Here is a 27,056-nt window from a genome sequence, read left to right as displayed (position 1 = left end):
GGACACCAGGTGGCAGTGTCTCCAAAGCCCAGGCGCCATCCCTCTGTGTCCACCAGCCCGCCTGCCCCCCCTGCCCCCCGTGACATCTGCAGCTCAGGCTGCAGAGAACAGTCAGGGTTCCCCCAACCCCTGACCCCACCCCTCGGCTGAGACGATCAGGGGAGAGGCGTGTGGGTACCACGAGTATTTTGCAAAAGAACTGATGTTTCCTGGAGGCAGGGAGCCGGGGGGCGGGGGGGTGGTGTTTGGAGATGAAGGCGGGGTGTTCTGGGCAAAGGGCAACTGGAACAGGTCATGGCTGGAGCAGGGGCGAGTGATGGCCGAGAAGGGGGCTGGGGGCTGCAGGTGGGGTGGGGTGGGCACAGCCCAGGCGTGGATGTTACAGTGAGGGACAGACGCTCTCGCCCCCGTGCTAGCTTGTACACAGAAGGCCCTCGGTAAATCTTCGATGGGACCCACGACGTACCCTCAGCCCGGATGATTTACAAGCATCGTGGCCCCAGGATCCCCCAGCCCTGAAAAGTCCCCCTGAGCTACTGGTGCCCCGAGTGTCCAGCCCCCAACGCAGGACACCTGCTCCTCTCCTCCAAGTCTTCCAGCAGGAGGCTTCTCAGTGCCCTCGACCTCACAGCCAGGAAGAGGGCACAGCACACAAACACACCTGAGAGCAGGGAGAAGCCGGGGCGCTTCTGTCTGTTGTGGCAGATCCCAGGGAAGCCAGCTCCGTTCCCTAGAAACCTGTGGCCCTGTGTGATGGGTGTGGGGACACCTTCTCACCCAGGCCCCGTACCCCAGCCCATGGTCCGGGGCTCGTCCACAGCCTCGGAAGCCAGAAATCAACCCGATGATGGCTGTGGTTTCACCCTGGGTTCGCAGTGCCATGCATAGCATGGCCCAGGGGCCAGCGTGCTCCCTCCAGAGGAGCCTCAAGGAACAGGGTTGACCTTCAGGTTCACGGAAGGGAAGGTCAGGTGTGGATTCACGATGCGTGGCATGGTCCTTGTCTTGTTTTCAGTGGTCTTTGTTTTAGTCTCATCCCGGGACCACAGAGCAAAGGTCTCCCTCCCTGTCCTCTGTCCACAGATGGAACCCCGCGCTCCCTCGGGGCGGACTTCGGGGGAGCAAGACCCAGGAGGCCACGGCCAGGCAGGAGGGTGGGCAGCCAAGGCCACGGGAAGGGCCCGGGGGGCTCAGAGGCAGGTCGGGGGTCAGACTTGTGGGGCAGGCGCATGACCCTGTGGGAGCTGGGCCAGCACTTAGTGCTCGTCTCAGGGCCCAGGTCCTCCTTCCCAGCAGAGGGAGGAGCTGTACTTAGCCCCCCACGGGCGAGCGGCCGTCCCTCTCATCACCATCCTCACAGCTTGAGTTTTAAGTCAAGAGAGTGGTTCTCTGAGATGTGGAAATCAAGCGGCTATGGCTCTTGGTGAGTCCCGGGCCTCCTGGCTTGGATCCTGGGTTGTGTCCATGGCCACCTGCTGCGGACAGACCGGAAGGTCAGGGCAGCTTTTTGGAGCCAGGCTGATGCTCTGCTCAGACCACTGGTCCCGAAGAGTGCCTGACTCAGAATGGATTCTTACGAAAGAGAGGCTGACGACAACCCTTCCCTCGTGAGAAAGGGTTCTTCGTTTACTGACACAGTTCTATGAAGAGTGCCCAGGGTTCGGCAAGCCAAGAGTGAGAAGGGAGCCTCCCATTGGTCATCTTTCTTGCAGATTTGACAATTCCAGGCAAAAACAACCCAGGCCAAGGACAGCCATGCAACACCACGTTTTCTAGAAAATCCAAAGGTCTTCTAAAGCAATATAAATGTGGGGAGGATGAGTCCGGGGTCCCAGAGAAAGCATGGGACTTAAGGAAGCCCAAAGGGGCTGTGTGACTTTAAAAAGTCACCGAACCTCTCTGTGCTTCACCTACACATAGAGCGGGGTATGATGAGACCTGCCTCACTTACCTCGTGACCACGAACGGTAAAATGACATGATGTTTACCGAGTGAGTCCATGGGGAAAGGCCTTACTGATCTCAAGCAGGGCGGGCTGCTCAGAGGAGGTAGAGTTTTAGAGGGATCTTAGTCGATGAATCGGAAATCGATGGGCAGGAAGGAGGTAGAAGGACTTCACCCACGGGAAGAGCACGAGCTCAGGCAGAGTCTGTCTGGCTGAAGAGGGCTGGGTGGCTGCCGCTGCACAGAAGGTGGTGGCCTCAGGGAGATGGGCGGGGCCCAGGTTGGGCGTGAGTAGCTTAGACCAGGTTTCTTAGGCCCTGGGGAGCTATGGAAGGTGCTAAGAGGGAGGAGAGGGGCTCAGACCTGTTTGCAGCTCCCCCAGCACAGGGTGGAAGATGGACGGTGAGGGCAGACTGGAGACGAGCTCGTGGACCAGGGAGGGGGCGGGGAGGAAGGGCCTGGACCCCAGGGGCCCCACGGGAGCCCCCTCCGCTCCAGGAGGGCAGGAGACAGTGGCTGAAGTGGGTCTGGGGGAAGCGTGGATGAGGTGAGAAAGCTGTGGCCCATGTGGGGAGGTGGCCAAAGTCCCCTGCAGAGGGCTGTGGTTTTTGCACCCAACTCTCCCTAACTGGTCAGGACAAGATGGTGGGACACGTTAGCTGCCCATAAACCAGACTCTCCTCAGGAGCTGGCAAGGGGCCGGGACGCCTGTTGCTTGTTTGGGCCTTCTGGTCAGTGTGTCCTGTGTGTCCCCCAAACATCAGGACCGTGCAGTGAGGGTATGAGTGACCAGGGCCCAGTGCAGCGGGTACGACGGTGACTGGGCGCACCCCCCTCCCCACTCGGCGTGCACGGTACGGGGAAAGGACCCGCCCGGGTGCACCAGGAAGGGGCCCAGCCAGCTCGCGGTGTCCACTGATGGAAGATGACGAGAAGCCCCGTGGCGAAGGATCTCGACACCCGCAAGAAGTCAGAGGCTCATCCAGGTCCATAAACAAGCACTGGAAGATGGTGGGCACGGGTGGGCGGGTAAAGTCCAAGGGCAGGATGGGCGTTCACCAGGGACATCGGCTCCACCTTCTGCAGTTCCCACCTTACGGGGCATTTCACAATCTGAGCTTTTGGTCCCTTGAACACACCCAGCCCCATTCTCCCTGGAATAGCTCTCTCCCGATCCCATCACGCATCCTCCTACCCTTCTTGTGTTCTTCCCAGCACTTGGCATCATTCTCAGGCCTAGAAGTCAGTGTATTGTCTGTCTCTCCTCCTGTCACATCAGCTCCATGAGGCAGAGCCTTGATGCTCACAGTTGGGTCCCCAGCACCTACCACTGCCTGCCACTCCCAGGGCCCTTGATGAGTATCTGCAGGGTGGATGGATGGATGGATGGATGTGTGAATGGATGGATGGATGGATGGATGGATAGATGGATGGCTGGGTGGATGAATGGATGGGTGGGAGAATGAATGAATGAATAAGTGAGTGACTGAATGGGTGTGAAGTCTTCTGACCCAAAAGCATCGTCTGCTCTAACTCTGTTCTGGGAAGCAGTGTACCGTTAGACAGGCTCTCTGCACGCCAGCACTGTGGACATTCGGGGCCGGATCATTCTTTGCTGTGTGTGTGGTCACCCTGCGCACTGTAGGGTGTTTACAGCCTCCCAGGCAGCAGCAAAGTTGTGACAACCCAAAATATCTTCAGACGTTGCCAGGTGTCTTCGGGGCAGGGGGTAGGGGTGGGAGTTGGGGTGCAAAGCTGCAGCTGGTAATATAGATAGATATATATATCCATAAATGATACAGCCCCCTCCCCAAGTCCCCGTGGCGAGTGGCTCAATCCCCAGGTGACCTCTCACCCCTCGGGGAGCCACACTGGAAACCGTAGGCTTTGCTGCTGCCGTTTATTGATTTACCACATATTTACATCCCGTCAGGAAACCCGTCACGCCTCCATCCACCAGGGCCCTGTGGGTTTCCGCCGGCTGGCCTGCTCCCGACCCAGGCCCAGGCTCGAGGCCGAAGCCATGGCTCTGGACGTCAGACATTCAGCAGGAGGGGCCGGTGCTCCTCGGCGGTGGCAGCGTCACTGGGAGGGATTTCGTAGACGACAAACAGGGAGGAGTACAAGCAGCCCAGGAAGGACACCAGGCTGGAGAAGTACATCACCCCGTTGGCGCTGCCCACAGCCGAGGTCAGAGGCCCTAGCACCAGGGACACCAGGATCTGGGCCAGGAAGTACTGGCAGCTCAGCAGGGAGATGTCCACGCCCATGCCCCGCCGGGTGCCGTCGGCGCTGGACCCTGCAAACTGACCAGAGATGTGCGTCAGCCGGACCAGGCCCCCTGCAGCCCTGGGACCCAGCACCCATGCCCAGCAGCTTACGTCCTCCGGGCCCCACGTGATAATATTTGTGTTCTGAGATGACGACAAGAAAAGGAACCCGCGGCCAGCAGGGGCTGGCACGGCCTCTTCCCGGTCTCCCACCTCTAAAGGAGATGCAGGGCCTGCCGGCCCGGCCCCCTCCGCTCCAGCTCCGCCCTCTCTGAACCCTTGTCCCTACGACGCCTGTCGTGCTCAGAGATCCCAGGGTCTACAGCGCTGCTCCTCTGGCCTGTGGCCTCCACCTTGGATGTCAGGCTCCCTCCGCCCCCAGCCAGCACCACACTGGGGACAGAGGTGACACGTGGTCTCTGAGCAGAGCTGCCAAGTGGCAGCGGGAGTGACTCTGCCCCCAGCACAGGCCACCTGCACCCCGCGGACCGCGGCTGGGTGCCACCCGGGGTCCCGCCCGGCCCGGCCCCCCTCCCAGATGCAGCTGTGCTCCCCTCTGGGATGCCGGACAACTCCCGCCCCGCCGAGGCTGTGTTCCCGCGAATTGGTGTCACGTGAGTCCTGGGGACACCCGCCCAGCCCGTGGGGGCCACCGCCATGGGAGGTCGCAGGGGAGCCCTGGACCCGCAGCCCAGCGGAGACCGCGTGTCCAGAAGACTTGACGGGCAGCAGAAGCCCGAGCCTTCCAGCGGGGTCGAGTGGCCCAAGGCCCCACGTCCCCTCCCGCGGGGCAGGGCCGCCCTCCGCCGAGAACCAGCACGTCCGCGTACCCCGGTGAAGGGGGCTCCCGGGAGGTGACAAGGGGGACGGTGCGCTCAGGTCACAGCCTGAGCACCGCCCAGGGGGAGAGTCAGCCCCCGGGGCCAGGCCTGGGGGAGGCGCCAGGGGCCCGGAGTTAAAGGGGCTGTGGGAAAGGCAGCCGTCAAGGTGGTCTTTTAGTGCCGTATTGTAAAGCCTCAAAGTCACTGCCAAAAATCTACGATGGGAGCGTTATTCGGCCACAAGAAGGAAGGCGGTAGGGACCCACTCATACACAGGGTGGATGAGCCTCGAAAACGTGAGGCTGGGAGAAGCCAGACACACAAGGCCACCTATCACGTGATCCCATTGACGGGAAGCGTCCAGGGGAGCGGAGGGCTGGAGGGGTGATGGCCAATGGGGAGGGGGCTCCTCTTGGGGGTGACGAAAATGTTCTAGAATTGATGGTGTGAATACACTAAAAGCCACTGAATCGTACACTGGAAATGGGCGAACTGTGTGGCCTTGTGGTGACTTCTGCCTCAATAAAGCTGTTAAGGGAAAATCCAGCCTGAACAAAATACCAAAATTTGACCTAAAGACGGGATCTGTTTTCCTTTAGCCTCAGACGCCACCAGGACTCGGCTCAGCCCTGTCCCTTACCCTGTCTTTAAGTCCCCGATCTCTCGCTCAGTGTGGATTTTTGGCATTGATGCTCATTTTCACAAAAACCACATTCACGAATTATTGACCTCGACCGCTGAGTTTTTGGTGCCCACATGCCCCCAGCTGACCCCAAAGCCCCGCAGAGCCCTCTCCTTGCGGCTCTCCCAGCGCCCCCAGTTCCCTGCGCGAGCAGCTTCCTGCCGGGGTTTATGCTCTGCCGGTGCGTCCTGATCGTCTTCCCGTTTGAACGGGGCCCCGAGCTGTGCAGCGGGTCCCGGGACCCTGCTCAGGTGGAGAGTCACCTGGATGTGGGGCCCGAAGCAAGAAGGCCGGCACTCACCTGCTTGCTTTGGTAGTAATCGCACAGCAACGAGTAGGGCAGGGTGCACAGGGTGGAAAACAAAATCCCGTAGGTGATGCAGAGGGACAGAACCACGTAGAGGTTCCTGGAAAGGGTGGCAAGCCCAGTCCCCAGGCCGAAGGCCAGGTAGGCGATGAAGTACAGCGTGCGGACACTGAGGTGCTCCTCCAGCTTCTCCAGAATAGCTGCGACCCAGAGAGGAAGGTGAGCGGCGCCCCGCCTGGGGCCCCAGGCCGCCCGCCAGGCTGGCGGGCAGCTTGCCGCTGACCGGGAGACCCGATCGGGGGCCCCAGGGAGCTAAGGGACCACTGATGGGGTCGTCTGGATGGGTGGCAGGGCCTGGGGTGGCCCCCTGCACACCCAGGGGAGGCCCCCAAGTGCTGCAGCAGGTGAAGGGGTCTTTGGGTGGAAAGATCAAAGAGGCTCTAGAGTTTAGGGTTTGCGGCTGAACCCTGAGTTCTTGTACAAATCGTAGTGCTTCTGTCGCTTTCCTAACACAAGGACACTGACAGCCCCACCCTGGCCGGCCAGTGTCTAAGGGCCCTGAGGGGCCTGGCAGCTCGGGTTCCGCATGACATCCCTTTCCGGAGTCAAATACCCCGGGGCCACTTCCCCACGTCCTGGTGCCACCAAACACCCAGGCCCGCCGGGGTCCGCCAGCGAAAGCCAAGAAATTCCCTCTTAATAATGTGGTCCCTCGACCTCCTACAAAAGTCATGGTCCTGACTGTGGGGCTGGAGCTTGCTAACGGGGTCCACAGTCTGCAGCCGTCAGCTTGAGTCTGGGCTGCAGCCTGTTTTTGTACCACCCGGAGCTAAGGACAGTTTTCACATTTTTAAATGTTTAAAACAAGTCCAAAGAAGACAGATCTTTTGTGGCGCATGGAAATCATACAAATCCGAATCCCGGGCACATCAGCGAAGTTCTACTGGAGCTCGCCCCGTGTGCTCATCACGCCTCGTCTGCCTCGAGGGCAGCGCCAGGTCGCCCCACCGGAGCCTCTGGCCGGAAAAGCCAAGAGGCCAGACTCTCTGGCCTTTTACTGAAAACGTGGGCGGACCCCTGAGATGAAGCCTGGGGGCTGTGCGCCGCCAGCTAGGCCACCACTGGGATGCCCCAGAACCCACAGGCACTCAGCACAGCGTGCTAGGTCCGTGGGGCACGCAGAGTCAAACCTCAGGGTCGTCTCGGCCTCCTCGCACCCATCCCACGTGTTCCACAGCCTCACTCTAGCTGCACCCCCAGTCAAACCTGCACCCTCCCTCCCTCTGGACCAGCCACCATGAGAATCGACATGGGAAGGATGGGGTAGGGGTGGCAGGTGGACGGCACACCCCCCAGGAGTGACCTCGTGGTTTGTCCCTGGGCCCCCACGTGTCCCTCGCTTACGGGCCTGACACCCCGCCCCATCCCAGCCAGCTGCTTACTCAGGGCCGTACACACGCCCGTCCCCACCAGGCCCTGCCCCGCCGCGCAGCACCAGGCAGCGTCCCCAGCTGACCCCTGACGACGGGTCACTGGATAACGGAGAAAAAAACAGCGCTGTCTCCCCCCAAATTGGGATGCTGTATCTGCAGCTGGAAAGATACAACCTTCCTTCATTGAATGGGTACCAGCCACCCAGCCCAGGGGCCATTATCACTCCCACGGAGGCCCCGCCCCGCTGAGCCCAGCCCACCGGTACCTGAGTAGAAGGCAGCGCTGAAGGCGTAGATGCACATCCCCCAGCAGCCCACGGTGACCCCGCTGTTGTATTTCTGATACGCTTCCGACGTGTGCGGGGCCTTGGGGTCCCCCTGAAATACCACCTCGCCCATGAAGTCCGTGTAGAAGAGAAGCATCCCCTCGAAGGAGAGCCACCCTGGGAGGGGGGAAGGGCTGGTGACGCTGGGCAGGCGCTGGCCCGTGGCCCCTCCTCCGCCCGCAGGTGGTTTTGACCGATGGTTGTCAATTCAAAACTTAAAGAAGGAATTACCTATAGCTTCACCACGCAGACATGACTTTACCGCTGTTAAAATTTTGTAGGTTTCCTACCCGTCTTTTTAAAATATATATTCTTATAACATAGGCTCTGCCACGTGAAGGTTTTGTATTCTATTCTTTCTCTGAACGTTATTGCCAGGAGGAAAGCTAACCCTCAGCTCCTCCTGTTTCCCCCTCCTCTGCAGGGGAGGCGAGAAAATGCCAGTGGGGCTCCAGCCACAGTGCGGGGGGCAGGGGTCACCCGTTTACCTGGGAGAAATACGTTAGGAAGGGCAAGTGTTGATAGAGATCTAATTTGCTCTGTTACCGAGAAAACCACAGCACTCCTTCCTCTGATTTCCATGTGCATTTCCTCTTTTATAGAGGAAGGAGGTGATATTTATGGGGTCTCTTGAACCCCAGTAATTATCATGCATGCTCCCTATGCCATTAAATATTCATAAACAGCCCCATCTTAATGGCAGCAAAATACTTCACAGTGTGGGTCCATCTTCCCATTGTTGGACATTTACCCTTTCCCCCATCCCAGTCTTTGGCTATCATGAGTCGTGCTGTGACAAATACCTCGCACACGTATTCGTGATAAAACCTCGGACTACATCCTTGCAAAGAACACCAAATAGGTAGGATCTCTGGGATAAAGGTGATGGGCATTTTTAAGATTCTTGCCTGTTGCCAAATTGCCTCCTAGAGGGTCATTCTGATTTACATCCCACAATGTTTGAGAGCCTAGATTATCTCAGATTCCTCATCATCCTCAGACGGTCAACAACCCAACAGCAAAGAGACACCGAAGGGCATGGAACGCAAGTTGGGGCTTCTCGGTAGTCATTCGAAAGCCGAGCCCGTGAACGTGAGACCAGCACCAGACGTGTGTGTCTGTGTGTGTTTACGTCTCAGCTCTAAGCGTGAGGGGTCCAAACTGGCTTAAGACACAAGTCCCACTAGTGGGAAAGTGATGCCCCCCTTAATTGTGAGTTGCCCGAAGAGCTTTTGGTCCTGAGGATCTGGGCTCCGTGGAGACCCGGCTCTTCCTGGAGAAAAGCCCTCCCCGCGGCCCCCCCGCCCCGCCCGTCCCCACCACGTCCTGCCCCTGGTGATGCCTGGGGAGGCCGAGTGGAGGGGAGAGGCCTCCAGGCATCCGGAGCCTTGCCCCTACCCGCAGGGCCACCCAAGGGGGGCAGGACACGCGGGAGGCTTCACCGCGAGCTCACCCAGGAAGTGGTTGAGGCAGAGGTGCCGCAGGGCCTTGGGCATGTTGCAGATGGTGAAGCAGAGGTGCCTCATGGACGGCGGCTGCCCCGACGGCTCCCTGGGGCCCGTCAGCTCACTCTCGTATTTCACGCCATTCAGTAAAATATTGGCCACCTGAAAGGGAAGCCCCCAAAAGTTCCTCCTCAGTGCATCAAACCCCAGGCACCCCTCGGAAGCGTGTGTTTTGCTTCGATGAGAAAGTGAATCAGAAACACAAACCCAGAGGCTGGGAGGGTTTGTCTTCCTGGGCGGTGAGAACTGGACACCAAACACCACCCGAAAGAGAGAAATGACTTTAAGGCGTCTCTTCAGAGACGGAAGCGGCTGAGAATCGCATCTCCCTTCGCGGTGCCTGCCTTTGGGCCACAGAGAGTAAGCTAAGACCTTGCCAAACGTGGAATACGTTTGAAAGAAAAGAAATACGGGTCAGTTGAAATTCAGACATTACGAAGTCTCATCTTTTCTGTAAGAGAGGATGTAAAAGACTGATTCCAAGGTGACTGGGCATCTGGACAGGTGGACTCCTACCTATACAGGGGTTAGGGTGGCCAACAGAGCCCGTGCAGGGAGGGAGCCGGGCACCCAGGCAGCTCCACGTCACCAGCATCTGTCAGGGCAACGCCATCGCCAAATACGCTCACTGGCTCAGTTTGCCGCCTGTTCCCGGGGTGACAAGGCCTTGCCCCACCGTGGCCCCGCCTGGGCTGGGGGTGCAGACAGCAGCCAGGTGAACGGATGCCTTTGGGAGCTGGACGTCTCAAGAGAGGAGAAGGTGCCTCACTCTGGGTCCACGCGGGAGCTTGTGCTGGGTCGGCACCTGGACGTTCCGGGTGGGTGAATGAAAAGGAAGGGAACAGCCCACGATGCCGGTTCCAAGGGCAGCTGCGTCAACAGAGCTTGTCACCCACAGCTGCCGGAGGAAGACTTCGACCGACACCTATGTCCCCACTGAGCCCAGATGTGTTCATATTTAGCTCATGAACTTTACTTTCCTCCAAAACTGATTCGAAAACGGAAAGTTTTGAAAGGATTAAGAAGAGATTTTTCAACCAGAATTTAAGGACTGTATCTAGAAGCCAGGTGGAATTTCGGGACACAGGACAGGATGACCCAGCATTGACAAAAGACTTGATGAACTGCTCTGCTGTCCTTAGGAATGAGGATGACATGCCCTTGACCCGAGCAATTAGAGAAGTGGCTTTCCTCTGCCAAGGTTGGGATTCCTTCCGGTGATTTTCAGTTCTTCAGACGCTTTCCAGATCTGAGCTTGTGGATGCTGCCCACGGGGACCCGGATGCTTCCCTGCAGGACTGGCGCCCACCTGTGCAGAGCGCTTCCTCGAGATGGGATGACATTGAGTTCAAGACACGACAGAAGTGGCCCTAAGACCGGCTCGCGGTAACACAAAGGAGGCGTGGTTAAACTTCAAGAATTTAACAACGAAGCGAACATGCGTGGCCACCTCCCAGTGTCAGCCTCCCACGAAATCAGGGGGTCTTCCCAGGCACGGGAGTGCGGGTGGGGCTGTCTGACGGAGGGTCGGGCCGGCAGAGCGGGGCCTGCTTCACGGGAGACGCGGCCGCGTGGCAGCCGTGTCCAAGGGGCGTGTCCAGGTCACCCGCCTTCAGAACTGCGCCTCTGGGGGCCTGTGAGGGCTGAACAAGGGTCATAGGCTTCCTGCTCAGGAAACTCCATCCCCTGGGTGACCCTGAGGGCAGGGAGGCCCTCACGTCTACTTTAAATGAGCGTAACTCTCTTTAATATGAAGTAGTCTCTTCCAAGATCACGGACTCTGAAAGCAGCTAAAATCCCACATGTCAGTTTGTGGCCTTCCAGCCAATCCTACATGCAACACAGACAGCCTTCCGGAAGGTTCTTTTCTTCCCAGAACATGCCTGCGCCCTTTGGGATCCGGAGTATCGACAGCCTCTGGGCTGGTTGGTTAAGGTTGCCCACCTGGGGAGGGAAGGAGGCCCCAGAAACAGCCGCCAGGTTTATGTTTTGTTTCTGTCCTTCAGGAAGACTTAGCTCCGTTGGCACTGGGCGCACACGGCCAAAGTGGGCTGGACGTGGCAGGGAAAAGACTAGGAGTGACCGCAGTACACGTGATGCTGTGACAAACCCACCGGATCAGCCCTGGGCAAACGTAAGGGTGCTTAAAAGAGCCAGGCCTTTGCTGTGGCCAGTGTCTTAAAGTGCGACCCCGAGCAGAGACCCTGAAGGCATGTGTGGGCTCACGTCGGGCCCAGAATCTCGACATTGACAGGATGTAAGGATGGGGATGTCCCTGGGGCCCACCTATTAGACCCAGGTCCCTTCTGACTGATATGCCCAGATGGGCCGGGAATTCCCTTCCAGATCATCTGACGAGGGGGGACCACGCACAGCGCCCTCTGACCCCTGGCTCCCCCCTCCCCCGGCCCCCGGACGTTTGCTTTTACCTGTTGACTGAAGGTCACGTTCCTTCTCCTGCTGGTGTCGGGGCCACCTCCTCCGGCTGTGTCCGGGATGGCCAGGGTCTGGGGTCTCTTTAGGATGCCAGCCGACCGCGGCTTGGAGGTGTCCAAGGAGCCCACCCTCAGCACGTCCCCGTCGGGGCCGGTGGCCAGGGCGACGTCCCTCCGGTCCCCGAGGCCGCGGTCCCGGTGGTAGAAGCCATCGGGGGCCCGGGGGAAGCTGACACTGATTCCCTGCCTTGGGGCGCTGCCGGGGATGGTCAGGTGGCCGTCGTGGCCACCCGTGAAGCAGTCGATGAGCACGCTGTCTATGTTGGACGTGGCGAAGGACGAGGCGAACTCGTTGATGCCCGTCAGGGAACTGTCCCTGCTGACGAAGCTGCCGTACTTGGGCGTGAGGGGGCTCAGCGGGGAGATGGGGCTGGAGAAGTTGGTGTGGAGGCTGCTGGCCGGCGGGCAGGGGACCGTCTGGCCGGCGCCCTCCTCACCCAGGACAGGAGGGGAGGGAGGCAGCGGGAGGCTGGGGCTCTTCATGGCCGGCCTCTTCTCGGCCGGGGGCCGCAGGGGTCTCTCGGGGATGCTGACCAGGGTCAGGACGGTGGAGATGCTCAGGACGGCGGCCGTGAAGATGTAGATGACCCGCAGCTGCCCGCCCAGGGCTCTCCCGAAGCCAGTTTTATCCCAGTGGATCCCCCCGACCACATACCCGAACCCTCCTCCGAGACCTGGGGAGAGAAGCGGGGCAGGGAGCGGGGAAGAAAGCCCCCGAGGAAGGTGTTCGCTTCCTTACTTGATTTGTAAAATCCACCCCAAGGACCCGGATGTATCATCTGTCCCACCTACGCCCCAAAGAAAAGGAGAAGAGAATGGGATTTCCGGGGGGACCCTGGGGGACCCGGTCCCCTGCCCTTGAGGGCCGCCTGCCAGGGCATGATGACCGCCTGCCCACACTCTGGTCCCCTCTGCACACAGCGTCTTAGGAGGAGGGAAAGTGAGTGTCGACACTGCGTCACCTGTCCCCTTGGAGTCCCGCCCCTCCCCCAGCTTCAGCGCTGTGTAAACACGGGAGACCTGGTCCCCAGCACACAGACCACTGCACGTGTGTGTGCGGGAATTCACGTGGCCACCCCTGTCTTCCTCACCAGGCAACATCGTCCTTGGGCCTGACCACCATTAAGAAAGTCACCCCTGGGCTTCCCTGGTGGCGCAGTGGTTAAGAATCCGCCTGCCGATGCAGGGGACACGGGTTCGAGCCCTGGTCCGGGAAGATCCCACATGCCGCGGAGCAGCTAGGCCCATGCGTCACAACTACTGAGCCCGTGAGCCACAACTACTGAGCCCGTGAGCCACAACTACTGAAGTCCGCGTGCCTAGAGCCCGTGTTCCCAACAAGAGAAGCTGCCGCAATGAGAAGCCTGTGCACCACAACGAAGAGTAGCCCCCGCTCGCCGCAACTAGAGAAAAGCCCGCGTGCAGCAACGAAGACCCAATGCGACCAAAAATAAAATAAAATAAATAAATTTATAAAAAAAAAAAAGAAAGAAAGAAAGTCACCCCTCATGGGTCACCCCTGGTGGCAGCTCTTCGGGCCCCGGAGCCACCAGGGAACAGGGGGGCTGCAGGAATCTGGTCCTTTCCTCTGATCCCACTCACTGATCCCACGGCCTCAGGGACCCAACAGACAGCCAATGGTTCACACAGCACAACATGAAAATGTAGGTGATGCCACACGGTGCCCGGCCAGTGGCAAAATACATTCTCACCTCCAGAAAGTGCTGTTTCCTCCCGCCCAGCGCTGGGCTCCCAATGGCAGAGCAAGGCCAGGCGCCAGGGCTCCATCCGCCCAGCCCCTTTGCAGACACATCTCGCATCTTAGGTGCTTTTCTATTTTGAGTCCAGCTATACTCTGACCAGGCTACTGGTTGGGATGAGTAAAACTCTTGGTTTACTCTTGGCGATGCAGGGGAACCTGCATCCGACCAGCAGGGGCCCTCCCTCCCCTCCACTTGGGGAGATCCAGCCATGTCAGGAGTTGACCTTTTCAACAGAATCGCCTGTGGAAAGGCCTGGACTCAGACACATTCAGCCCAACCTTCCACATGTCCCTATGGTGGGACCTGACCCTGAATCTAGTTATTTAATGGCTTTCTGTAGAACTTCATTTGTTCCAGACTCTTCTTACGGGCCTCTTAATCTCATATCCAGCCCCCCCACCACCAGCTTTATTATTCTTAACTTTCCACATTCATGGTCCTAATTAGCTTCCCCCACTCCTTCTGAAGACACAGTGGCAGTTTGGTGACCCTTAATCGAGGTCAGATTTGCGAGAACTTTATGAACTATTTTTTTTTTTAAATGATCGAAGTGATACATTTGCACAGTTGAGGAATTATATACTCAACAACAAAGAAACAAACAACCGGATTCAAACAATGGGCAAAGGACTTGAATAAACATTTCTCCAACGATAGACGCATGGCCAACAAGCACATGGAATAATGCTCAACGTCACCGATCATTAGGGAAATGCAAATCAGAGCCGCAGTGAGATACAACCTCACATCCATTAGGATGGCTACTATCAAGCAATTTTTAAAAACCCAGAAAACAGCAAGTTGACGAGGAAGTGGAGGAATCGGAACCCTTGTGCAGTGTTGGTGGGGATATAAAATAGCGCAGCTGCTGTGGGAAACAATAAGGAGGCTCCCCCAAAAACGAAAAATAAAATTACCCAGCAATTCCACTTCTGGGTAGAGGCCCCAAAAGAACTGAAAGCAGGGTCTTGAAGAGATGTTTGTACACCCATGCTCACAGCAGCATTATTCACTATAGCTAAGACGTGGAAGCAACCCACGTGTCCATCACCAAAGGATGAGTGGGTAAGCACAGTGTGGTCTATAAATGCAATGATACATTATTCAGTCTCAAAAGAGTAAGGAATTCTAACATACGCTACGACATGGATGAACCTTGAGGACATTATACTCAGTGAAACAAGCCTGCCACAAAGACAAATACTGTTTGATTCCGCTCACGTCGGTTCCTTAGAGCAGTCAAATTTGTAGAGGCAGAAAGTAGAATGGTGGTTGCCAGGGGCTGGGGGAGGGGAGATTGGGGAGTTGTTATTTAATGGTTATAGAGTTTCAGTGTTACAAGATGAAAAGCGTTTCAGGGGTGGATGGCGGTGATGGCTCCACAACAGTGTGAGAGTATCACAGAACTGTACCCGTAAAAATGGCTAAGATGGTAAATTTTATGTTACGTGTATTTTAACACAATTTTAAAAGAGGAAAGAAAAACTAATTCAGACAAGTACAGATCTTCCTGTACTTACTGCAGAATTACATCCTGATAAAGCCATTGTAAGTTGAAAATATCATAAGATGAAAATGCATTTAATACACATTCCTATACGTAAAATAGATAACCAACAAGGACCTACTGCATAGCACAGGGAGCTATACTCAGTATCTTGTAAAAATCTATAAGGGAAAAAATCGGAAAAAGATTTTATATATGTATATATAAATATATGTATAACTGATTCACTTTGCTGTACACCAGAAACTAACACAACATTGTAAATCAACTATACGTCAATTTTTTAAAAAGGGGGAAAAAAAGAAAATGCACTGAATACACCTAACCTACTGAACATCATCGCTTAGCCCCGCCTACCTTACACATGCTCAGATCTCTTCCATTAACCTACAGCTGGGCCAAAGCATCTAACACAAAGCCTATTTTATAATAAGGTGCTGACTGTCTCATGTAATTGACTGATGACTGTCCTGAAAGTGAAAAACAGAACGGTTGTCCGTGTAGGGTTGTTGACCCTCGAGATCACGGGGGTGAACGGGAGCTGCCGCCCAGCATCACAAGAGAGGATCGGACTACATATCGCTAGCCCAGGAAAGGGCAAACTTCAGATTCAAAGTACAGTTTCCACTGAATGTGTATAGCTTTTGTCAAGGCAAAAAAATCGTAAGTCAAACCATCATAAGTTGGGGACTGTCTACATAAGATAAAAAACGAATTCCTTCTTCCGACCCTCCAAACCCCTGCCTGCCTGGACCCACGCAGAAGCTCCCTGGACCCATGTGCGTACGGGATTGTAAAGAGAGATGAACAACGACGTTTTCTGGAAGAAGCGACTGAGGCTCGGAGAGGCCAAGCAGTTGCCTAAAGTCCCACCATGAACAGGAGGAAAAGCACAAAACCGATTCAGGATTTCAGCTCCTGGGCCACCCCGGCCTCTTCGTACAGGTCCTACACATATGACATCTTTCCCTGGATTTTTAGAAATCTTTTCCATTGCTATTATAAATGGGATTGTTTCTTTTGGAACAAGATAAGTGTTTTATGTACAAACGCTAGAGGTATTGATTTTTATATGATACTTTGATAAGCAAACATCATACTGAATTCTCTTACTGTTTTGCAGTTGATTCCCTTGAAGGTTTTGTTTGTTTTATTTTTAAACAATTTATTTAGTTATTTACTTATTTATATTTTTGGCTGCCTTGGGTCTTCGTTACTGTGCGCGGACTTTCCCTAGTTGCAGCGAGCGGGCGCTACTCTTCATTGTGGTGTGCGGGCTTCTCATTGTGGTGGCTTCTCTTGTTGTGGAGCACGGGCTCTAGGCACATGGACTTCAGTAGTTGTGGCTCGCGGGCTCTAGAGCACAGACTCAGTAGTTGTGGCGCACAGGCTTAGTTGCTCCGCGGCGTGTGGGATCTTCCTGGACCAGGGCTCAAACCCGTGTCCCCTGCATTGGCAGGCGGGTTCTTAACCGCTGTGCCACCAGGGAAGTCCAAGCACAGACTCTTTGTTTTTTCTTCCTTTCAATTTTATTGAAGTAGAGTTGATTTACAGTGTTGTGTTAATTTCTGCTGTACAGCAAGGTGATTCAGTTATGCATATATATTCTTTTTCATCTTCTTTTCCATCATGGTTCATCACAGGATATAGGATATTAGTTCCCTGTGCTGTACAGTAGGGCCTTGTTGTCGATCCATGTTATATATAATAGTTCGCATCCGCTAACCCCACACTCGCAGTCCAGCCCCCCCCCAGCACCCCTCCCCTTGGTGGTCATTCCCGCCTCCTTCCCGACTTCAGTGGGAATGTTTCTCGTGTCTGGCATCAAGCACAGCACAGGTGTGTGTGTGTGTGTGTGTGTGTGTGTGTGTGTGTGTGTACACACAGTCAATTGTCATTATTCACGGATTCCATATTTCAAATCTACCTACTCAGTTAAATTGATTTGTAACCCCAATAAGTACATATGTAATGCTCAATCACTCTCGGATACGGGCAGAGCAGTGAAAAAAAAGGTTTTTTTGCCCGGCTTGTGGGATCTTAGTTCCCCGACCAGGGATTGAACCCGGGCCACAGCAGTGAAAGCGCCAAGTCCTAACCATTGGTCCACCAGGGAATTCCCAGAGCAGTGAAAGAGTCGCCCGACACACATGGTCCTGGCTAAGACTTTCCACGGTGACGTTCTGCCTTGTTGTTTCAACTCTCACACTGTCAACAACCATCCTTTTCATAGTCTATGTGGGTGCCACATATTTGCAGTTTTGTGCTTTTTTCGGGTGACACGCTGTTTAGTTGACAGCCCCCAAGTGTAGCGCTACCGCTGTCTAGGGTTCCCAAGTGCCCGGTGCCCGCGACGTGTCTTATGGGGAAAATATGTGAGTTAGACGAGCTTCGTTCAGGCACGAGTCATAGTGCTGCTGGCCGTGAGTTCAATGTTAATGAATCCGTGATATATACTAAATAAGATGTCTTTAAACAGAAACACAAAGAACAAGGCTATGTATCGATCCGTTGACAAAAATGATGTGGCCAGAGGTTCGCAGGAACCTAACCCTGTATGTCTCCACGGGCCATGATTCGAGGTTGGCTAATTCAGAGCTCGTGACGCCTTTGAACGACACAACTACCTGAATAACGAGAATCAACGACGTATAACACTATTTACACACGGTTATATACACACATACAGAGCTATATACGCACATATATGCATATATATCAACGATATCTTACATAAAAAAGAATGAAATAATGCCATTTGCAGCAACATGGATGGACCTAGAGATGATCACACAAAGTGAAGTAAGCCAGACAGAGAAAGACAAATATCATATGATATCGCTTATATGTGGAATCTAAAAAAAAAAATGATACAAACGAACTTACTTACAAAACAGAAGTAAACCCACAGACGTAGAAAACAAACTTATGGCTACTGAAGGGGAAGGAGTGGGGAGGCTTAAATTAGGAGTTTGGGATTAACATACACACACTCCTATATATAAAATAGATAAACAACAAGGACCTACTGCATAGCACAGGGAACTCTACTCAATATCTTGTAGTAACCTCTAAGGGAAAAGAATCTGAAGGAGATTCAGGTTATATATATATAACTGAATCACTTTGCTGTACACCTGAAACTAACACAGCATTGTAAATCCGCTATACTTCAATAAAAGAAGAAATATAGATTAAAATATAGATATTATAGTATATAACATGTGTACTGTTGACATATGTGGTCTGAGAGGCGCACCTTCAAGCACGTCCGTGCTCGCCCACGTCTTTGCATTTTGTCCCAGTCGCACAGCACCTTACCTGCCAGGAGGGCGTGGATGTTCAGGCCGCGGTCCTGATCGGCGGGGCTGCACACGTCCATCATGTACGCGTGGGTGGGGCTGTCGGCCGAGTCCGCGCTGAAGTCCATCAGCGCCACGCCGCCCACCGTGAGGAGGATGCCCCACTTGTGGTCGTGGGCCGTGTCAGCCAGCGCCGTCCCGATGTCCCTGCCGTTCAGCAAGAGTGAGAGGCCCAGCAACGTGCCTGGGGATGGAGAACAGAGTCACCTGCCGGCCCGGCGGCCACCACTTCAGGCCGAAATCTTTTTTTTTGCGGTACGCGGGCCTCTCACTGTTGTGGCCTCTCCCGTTGCGGAGCCCAGGCTCCGGACGCGCAGGCTCAGCGGCCATGGCTCACGGGCCCAGCCGCTCCGCGGCATGTGGGATCTTCCCGCACCGGGGAGTGAACCCGCGTCCCCTGCATCGGCAGGCGGACTCCCAACCGCTGCGCCACCAGGGAAGCCCCAGGCTGAAATCTTTAGGGCCCCAAGAACTCCTTTTTAATCAAACCTTAAGCACTTGGATCAGGGTTTTTATTTCATCAAGCGTAGCAGGAATGATATAGACTTTATTAACTCTTTTTCTTTTGGCCGTGCTATGCAGCTTGCGGGATCTCAGCTCCCCCACCAGGGGTTGAGCCAGGCCCATGGCAGTGAAAGCCCGGAATCCTAACCGCTAGGCCACCAGGGAACTCCCCTATTAACTCATTTTTAAAAAGTGATCAAAATGAGATATTTTCACAGTTAACCCAGACTGGATTACAGGGTGCTCCCCGCTACCACACCAGTGACACGACCTGGATAACTGTTTTGGTCAACACTCTTTTAGATTTTCCTAAGAGGAAGCAGTTGGGGCCTTTTTTCTTTTTTCCATTTTATTTCAATTCCAAAACAACAGACCTATAGCCAGGACAAGAATGAAAGGGCGTCTCCTTCCAAACCTTGAGGTACATCGGTCACTCCAAGCGCCCAACAGTGGTTGCAGTAGGAATCCTGAAACAGAGCAGGTCAGTGGTCACTGCTGAGGTCCCCATTGTACATGGGGACCAACACCGAAGAGCTTCATCAGATTCCTGAAACACCTGCACTCAAACGTCCCCAGGGCATCAAAAGAATAAGATGATGAAACTCTGAGTCAGCAACAGAACCCTGAGCTAGAAAACAAAAGATAACCAGACTCTTGGAATCACTCAGCTTCTCCTTAAATTTTCTACTTAGGTCCCTACAAGGCACGAAGGAGCCATGACCTTCTTGGGAATCCAAGAAAGACCAGGACCTCCCAGACCCAAACCACCCCCAGCTGTACTGCTTGTCTCCTCTGATGACACCGCCTGGCACGGGATGGTGGAATCCTTGGGGTCTGCTGAAGTCTGGTCCTTTATCTGGTTTAGATAAAGTCACTTAGGATATGGGGTCTGACCGGCCATACCTGTGTTCTGCTACAGCCCCACACAACTGGGGGACTTACTCTGGCCCCTCCCTTGTCCCCCTGGGGACCCTCAAGCTGCCTCCACTGAGGTTTCTGGAAGCTTCTGGGGAGGTTTCGGAGGCCATCACGGGCGGGCCGAGTGGGGGCTCACCGAGGATGGGGCTGACGAACCACACGAGGCTGTAGAGCTGGTCGGGAAGGCCCATCTGCAGGAGCACCGGGGTCACGTACGCCGTCTCCATGGCGTAGCTGAACTCGATGCCGAAGAGGACGCAGCCGTTGAAGAGCAGCTCCCGGAAGGACCTCTGGGGGTGCAGGTCCCCGAAGCCCACCAGCTCGACTGGACACGGGGTGTTAGGGGGCGGGGGCGGCGATGGCCGGATGCACTTCCTCCTCTTGGGGTGTCGTTTGAAGTTGTTGGCCCGGTGGCTGATGTGCCGGGTCATGGACCCTGAGTAGCTGGCGATCGGGGGCCTCCAGAGGTCCTGAGGGGTCAAGGAGGGGAAGAGGGCCTCTCCCGGAGGGGCGCTGCTCACCGGGGAGGTCATCGTAGGGGGAGCTGGTGGGTGCTCCTGTGGGGAAAGCCCGTTTGGGGGCAGCCGTCACCCACGGGGCCTCCACCACGCGAGCTCATTTGTCCCGGTGGCTCTGTCCCTCCAGCCCCCGTGGCACCGCTCACCCGTCCACGTGGGAAAGGTGAGTTCACTCGGGGGTCCCGTAGAGCCGACACCGAGCCCCCGGAGTGGAGCCTGCTGTATGGACGGTGTCCCTGGGCCTCACTTTCGCATTGGGGCAGCCCGCCTGCCCGGGGAGACCAGAGCCAGAGAGAGGATCAGATCCTTCAGGTCCCCGCACTAAAACTCAAAGGGACGGTTCCCCAGACAGGCTGTACCGGGAGGGCCCAGCAAAGAACCACGAAGAGTGGTTGCCACCAAGAGCCCCGTGGCTGCCCTCAGGCCGCAAAGGTTGCCGAGCTATGTTAGGACCTGTGTCCCATTTCCAGGGCTAATTTTGCCCTTCCCTGCAGGCCCCAGGGGAGCAGAGGGGGAGACCAGGCACAATGCGGGGAGACAGGACTCACAGGCACCCTGAGCGCTTCCAAGTGGTGAGGGGACAGCCCTTCCTTCTCGGGATGGAGAGTCACACCCTCCCTAATACCTGGGTTTCCTCTCCACCCTAAGCCGGGGGACCCAAGCCTAAAAGCCGCCAAATGAGTTCAACTCAAGTCTTTTCCTTTTACAACAGCTGCACAAATGAATCTTCAGTCGAGTCAGGAGAACTGAGACTTTCATAGTGTTTGAAATGCTCTCTTTAAAGAAATAAACCGACTCCCTGAATCCTGCTTGTTATAGGCAACACACTGAATAGGGATACAGTTTACAAAAAGAAAAAAAAAAAAGTGAGGGACAGAAAGAATCCGGGAGGGTGAGAAATAGATTTTCCTCCATCCTCAAATTATTTTTTTGAGGAATTTTTGCAACGCCCTCGCCCTGGGTAGGGAATTAGCAGGCGTGTAGGCTAATTCACAGACACTCCTGCCTCCTCTGTCCCCCACCTCCCTGGGGTTTACAATGTGTGCCACTTGGAGACCTGCCCTTGGGCATCCAACTGTTTTCACTGCTTAGAAATTAATCTAGATTGTAAATATTAAAGGAATAGGTTCTAGCATGTTGACCTGTGCGTTTTAGCCAATGTCAATTTTACTAAGCACAGGGAGAGGAAAGCTACTAAGATCAGAGGGAAAGAGACAGATAAAAACATGAGAGGGGGAAGTTCTGCATTGGGTTTGACCTCTGTGACACAGCTCACCTCATCTGTATCACAAAAAAGCAATCGCCTAAATTTCCTTTGGAGTCCTTCCTGGGAAGTAGGCCCTAAACCCGAGACGACATTCCCAACATTGATAGGTTTCCTTACAAGAACACTTGTTATTTACCGAGATAAATAGTAGAGGCTTTCTTTCAAAATTAGTTAGTTTTTTTTTTTTTTTTTTGCGGTACGCGGGCCTCTCACTGTTGTGGCCTCTCCCATTGCGGAGCACAGGCTCCAGACGTGCGGGCTCAGCGGCCATGGCTCACGGGCCCAGCTGCTCCGCGGCGTGTGGGATCTTCCCAGACCGGGGCACGCACCCGTGTCCCCTGCATCGGCAGGCGGACTCTTAACCACTGTGCCACCAGGGAAGCCCCATCAAAATTAGTTTTTAAGCTTTAGAAATGAGGCCCTTATTTCTGACTTTAACTTACTGTACACCCTCCATCACACTCTTGCTAGTCGATAACTTCTTTATGAATCACTCTGAAATTCCTTATCACTCCAGATGTGCATCCCAAACTCCCCCACTACCCCACCCACTCGGGGATTGTCTTCCTTCTCTTCAGAAGACACCAGTGGTAGAAATGATTTATTCTGGAGACGTCCCAGCAGGATTCAGAACGCAACATGTTAACGCAATAAACCATCCAGCAATCCATCCATCCATCCATCCATCCATCTACCCATCTTCCCACCCATCCACCCATCCATCCACATCCACATATCCACCCATCCATATACATATCCACCACCCGTCCTCTAATCTACCCAACCTACCCGTCTACCCATCCACTCTTTCAAATATCCATCCATCCATCCATCCATCCATCCATCCATCCATCCTTCCACTTGCCCACCTCCCCACCCATCCTCCCATTTGGCTGAGTACTGAATACCAAAACACTGAATTTATAGAGACAAAAGAAAGACATAGTTCTTGGCCTCAAGTCAGGTGAAACAGTGGAGGAAAGACATGCTAAGCAGTGGGAACCACCCATGCAAAGGAGCTCTGTGCACCAGCTGGGCACAGTGGCGATGTGGTGATGAGAGATGAACCCATCAAGAAGGGATTAGTTGACCCGGAAGACTTGGTACGAGGTAGATTTCACACCAAGATGACAGGGAATGACATAACCAGCGAATCAGTCTGCTCTCGCTTCTAGAAAAGGTATATCTTATGACCTTAAAAAAATCTCACGCTCTCCTCTACAACAAGAGCAGAGGGTACCTACGAACTATGCACACAAGTAATACTTCACTAAAAACATAATCCACTTATGAAGATTAAGTCAAGTTTTTAAAAAATTAAACTTTTAAGCTAAAAGCATCTTGTTTATGTTCCTCACGGGTCTCACTCAGGCCCTTGTACATAGTAAATACTCGAGAAAAAATGGCTGGTCTTGCCTTCAAAAACCCAGGTGGTTGTTAGCTGACCCTGGAGCTTCATTCATTAAGATCATAGAAATAGAGGACCCGCTGGAACACCGCATAATAAGACTGTCTCCTTAGAAGTCAGAAGGAAGACCTTAGCCCAGGTGTGTCAGAGAGCTTAACCTGACTTCACCTGTCTGGTCACAGCCCCGCACCTGCCTCGGTGGCTAACTCCCTCTGTGCCTCTCTACCTGCCCCTTCAGGCACAGGACGCCTCTCTTTCCTGTTGGCATTTTACCCCCATAAAGTGAACTTAAGTGAACACGCGTTAGAAACCTTCCCTTTCATTTTAGAATGAAGAACCATGGGCCCTGTCTGGAAGAATTTTAGCCTCACACAGCATAAGGCGGAAGTATATTTTTGAAAAGGGAGGATATCTGCCCCACTTAAAATGGACTATGTAAATAGTCCATGTCTCTACCTGTGATGTGACAATTTCACCATCACCTGCCCACCACCTCCAGCTTTAAAACACAGCCTGCAGCCCGTCCTAGCAAAAGTGAGACCCTCACCGCCCCCATCCTACACCCCGCCCCCCGACACACATCTGAACCGGAATTAAACCTGAGCTTGAACAGAGTCTTCACTAAGGCTTCCCCTTCAAGTTTGGGCGATCAGGGTTACCACTTTTATTTAAAAATACATATATTAAAAGCTGTCCCCGGAAGTTTATTCTAAGAACTACTGAAAATTCACTTTTGAATGTTATAAAAAAGAAAGTAAAATGTAAACTAGTAAAATAGAATTTTAATACAAATATTCATCAGACCATCTTGATCACACTGTATTACCGTTTACTCTGCCCCCCCAAAATGTGCACATATTCCTGGACCCCCCAGGTTATATGCTGGGTCCACTGTGCTTCTAGAATACAGAGGGTGTTTCAAGGAATGAATCCCTCAAATTGTGTTACGGGATGACTAGGCGGCAAATGACTCATAAAAATAAACAACGTCCATGTAATTCGAACGCTTAAAATTACCCCACTCTGACCTCAAATCGTTTCCTCATTTCTCTACGTGAAACCAGGCTTCCAACTGTGGGGTGACATGGGGCCACAGCCCTTCCCTGTCCTTCCTTCTACCAATTCTCTAAGTTTATACTTCAGGGAAATCTTCCCAGACCAGTAAAGGGCTCTATGGACTTCAGGGGATGTATTTAATCAGCTAGTTGCTCAATTGTGTGTCGCCCACTTCTCACTTTTGATCTGTGGCAATCTAGCCCCTGCCTGACAGCCAACTGATCCCCAAACCCCCGGTGAGGCACACATTGAACTTTCATCAGCACCTGGTTCTACTTCCCTATAAAAACTGAAAAACAAAAGCATTATGATAACCCCACAAACGACTTGTCGAGGACAGAATGAACCGAACCGCTGTAACCCCTCCCGTCTCAGCCTTAGCATGTTACCCTTGACGAGAGAGCAGAAATCCTTGGTGCTCATCATAAACTTAATCCTGGGATGCTGAGACAGATTATCCCAGGGCCCCAGCCATCCAGAGCATTCATTAAGCCTCTGGCGGGAGGCGAACCGGAAGCTGATGACACCTGCCCAGGTGACCCGGGAACAGGCCTCCGGCACCCATAAGCAGAGCTTAAGCCTGGGGCAAATTCCAGTGTTCGATCTCTTTCCTTGCAAATGTGAAATAAATCTGTCACCCAACTGCTACCCTTCCCAGGGCGGGAGAGTTCTGCACTCAGGGGGCGAGACGTGGGCTCCACTGACAGTTCAATTAATTAGACATCCAAGGGGAACAAAGGTCTCGGTGCCAACCTCCAGTCCCAATCCTGGCACTCTGATTACCCTGGGGCCTAAGCCGCGACTCTCCCAGCACAGAGCCGGGAAGCTGTGCGGAGGGCACAGGAGGAAATGGAGGTACCTGTGGGTCCAGCCAGGAGGCATCCCTTTCCGAGGCCGGGGTCCTGCCTGCCCCGGTCGCAGCTCGGGTCCCGGCCCGGCCGCCCCCGGCCCGCCACTGCTCCTGCAGCATCACCCCGCGGGGCGGGGCCGTGACGTCACGGCTGCATCCTAGCCAGGCTTCATCCTCGCCGCCTACCGCCGGTACCCGCAGAGCATCCTTAAAGCGGCACCGCCCTGCAGTCCGCCGCGGAGGCGCTGGACCCCGCGCAGGGCCCCCACCCCTCGCCTGTCGCTCATCCTCCTGAAGTTTAAAGGCCGGCAGAGTCTGCAAGGAAAGCTCCAGAAACAGGCCCGCTATAACTTCCGCGGGCTGAGGCGTTCTGGCCTTGGTGGGCCCCTTTCTCCATAAAAAAAAAAAAATATATATATATAATTATATATATATATATAATATACATTATAATTGTATATTATAATTATATATAATATACAATAATTTTATATTATTATATATATAATTTTATTTTACAGCTGTGTTGGTTTAAAGATTAATATATTAATGCTGTATATTAAAACATTTCCCTTGGCCTAAGAGTTCTTTTTTTTCCCCCCTTCTGATTTTAAAAGAAATGAACCCATATTTGAAGATCCCTAAAAGCACTGTGTGCTCTGGACACTGCCCACTGTACAGAATAAGTTGATCTTGCCTAGAAATATTATACTGCATTCACTTATTCCCTTAACCGATGTATCAGGTGCTACTCTGTCCCAGCTCTACCCTAGGGACTGGGGATACAACAGTGAACAAACAGGCAAAAGTTCCTGGCCCTGTGGCATGACATTGTAGAGAAGGAGAGACACATTGAACAAGACAAATAACATAAATAAATGGTAAGTCAGAAGACAGTCATCCCCAGAGAAGGGGCTTAGGGAGTGTGGGGCTGGGGGTTGGGGGGGGCACTGCAGTTTAAATAGGGTTGTTGATGAGTCCCCACCCAGAAGGTGACATTTGAAGAAAGACTTGGACGAGGTGAGGGCGTTAGCTGTGCTGATGTCTGGGGGAAGGTCATGCCAGGCGGAGGGACGAGCAAGTGCAAAGGTCCTGGGGTAGGAGCTGGATTGAATCAATGACAGAGCAAGTAAGTATACTGTACAGTCTGTAGTGAAATTACAAAGCACAAAGTGCTCCTGGGGGAAGACGTGTGGCTCTAGGAAAGTTTATAATAAGGGGATGTGACTTTGATGGGAGGGCCGGGGGTCCTTGAGGAAATGACCCTGGACAGGTGTGCTAAATGCTCAGTAGAGGGGGCAGCACGTGCAGAGCTCCTGTGACAGGAGGGGGCAGGGTGAGCACAGAGCCAGTGGGGCTGGGATGCCTAGGCGAGTTGGGGGTGGGCTGGAGAGGCAGCTTGGGGCTCAGGCTGTGGGCCTCGTGGACTGTGTCATTTTCTAAGAATAAGGAGAAGCTTAGATGGGTCCAGTACAGTGGAGTGGGTGTCATAAATCATATTCATATTTTGCAAAGATCATGTAGCTCAGAGTGGAAAAGTGGGTTGGAATGGATCAGGGGACCCAGGTGGGCGCACCAGGGAGGATCTTAGAGAACTGCCCAGGCAGGAGAGGCTGTGAGTGATGGTGGAGAGACAGAGGTGGTGGATTGCCTAGGCATTTGCGGGTGAAACCAACAGGGCTTGGTGACAGGTTGAAGGTGGGGGGCATGGGGAGGAGGGAGGGAGGTGTCCAGCCTGAGCACCCAGGCAAAGGAGAGCAGAGCATTTGGGCTGGTGGGGCGAGTCACTGGGTAGCTTTGATACAGAATGAGTTCGAGGGACCTTTGAGGCACGGAGGCCCCTAGAGACAGGTCTGGAGATCAGAGACGGTCTTTCGAGAATCACGTGCACGCAGGAAGCCAAACTGTGGACAGTGACATCAGCAGGGAGAGACGTAGCACGGAGGAATGACGCCCCATCGGTCACTGGTTGGGTGGGGGAGGATGAGCCATCAGGGGACTGGTTCCATCTTATCATATCTCTAAAGAGGAGTAACAGTTTGGAAAAAATACCAATGTGTTTTTCTATTTTGTCTTTACGCACAATGACCTGCTATTTTGTTAGCGCAGAGCTCACAGCT

The 27,056-nt window shown here is 54.0% G+C and overlaps 1 protein-coding gene across 1 annotated transcript; it reads right to left on the bottom strand.

Annotated features, from left to right (window-relative positions):
* Positions 1-3,830: 3,830 nt before the first annotated feature.
* SLC45A1 (solute carrier family 45 member 1) lies at positions 3,831-25,026 on the bottom strand. The gene is made up of 9 exons (XM_032644360.1): positions 24,946-25,026; positions 19,974-20,394; positions 19,294-19,386; positions 18,375-18,599; positions 11,718-12,457; positions 9,237-9,390; positions 7,724-7,900; positions 6,019-6,224; positions 3,831-4,250 (listed from the first exon to the last, which is right to left on the bottom strand). Exons 2-9 carry the CDS (start codon positions 20,368-20,370, stop codon positions 3,981-3,983), a joined length of 2,262 nt encoding a protein of 753 aa, XP_032500251.1. The 5' UTR covers positions 20,371-20,394; positions 24,946-25,026; the 3' UTR covers positions 3,831-3,980.
* Between the last annotated feature and the right edge of the window lie 2,030 nt (positions 25,027-27,056).

Source organism: Phocoena sinus, chromosome 1 (genome assembly GCF_008692025.1).
Source record: "Phocoena sinus isolate mPhoSin1 chromosome 1, mPhoSin1.pri, whole genome shotgun sequence".
Classification (NCBI taxonomy): Eukaryota; Metazoa; Chordata; class Mammalia; order Artiodactyla; family Phocoenidae; genus Phocoena; species Phocoena sinus.
The sequence above is the reverse complement of the archived record's forward strand: the minus strand, read 5'-3'. Positions and strand labels throughout refer to the sequence as shown.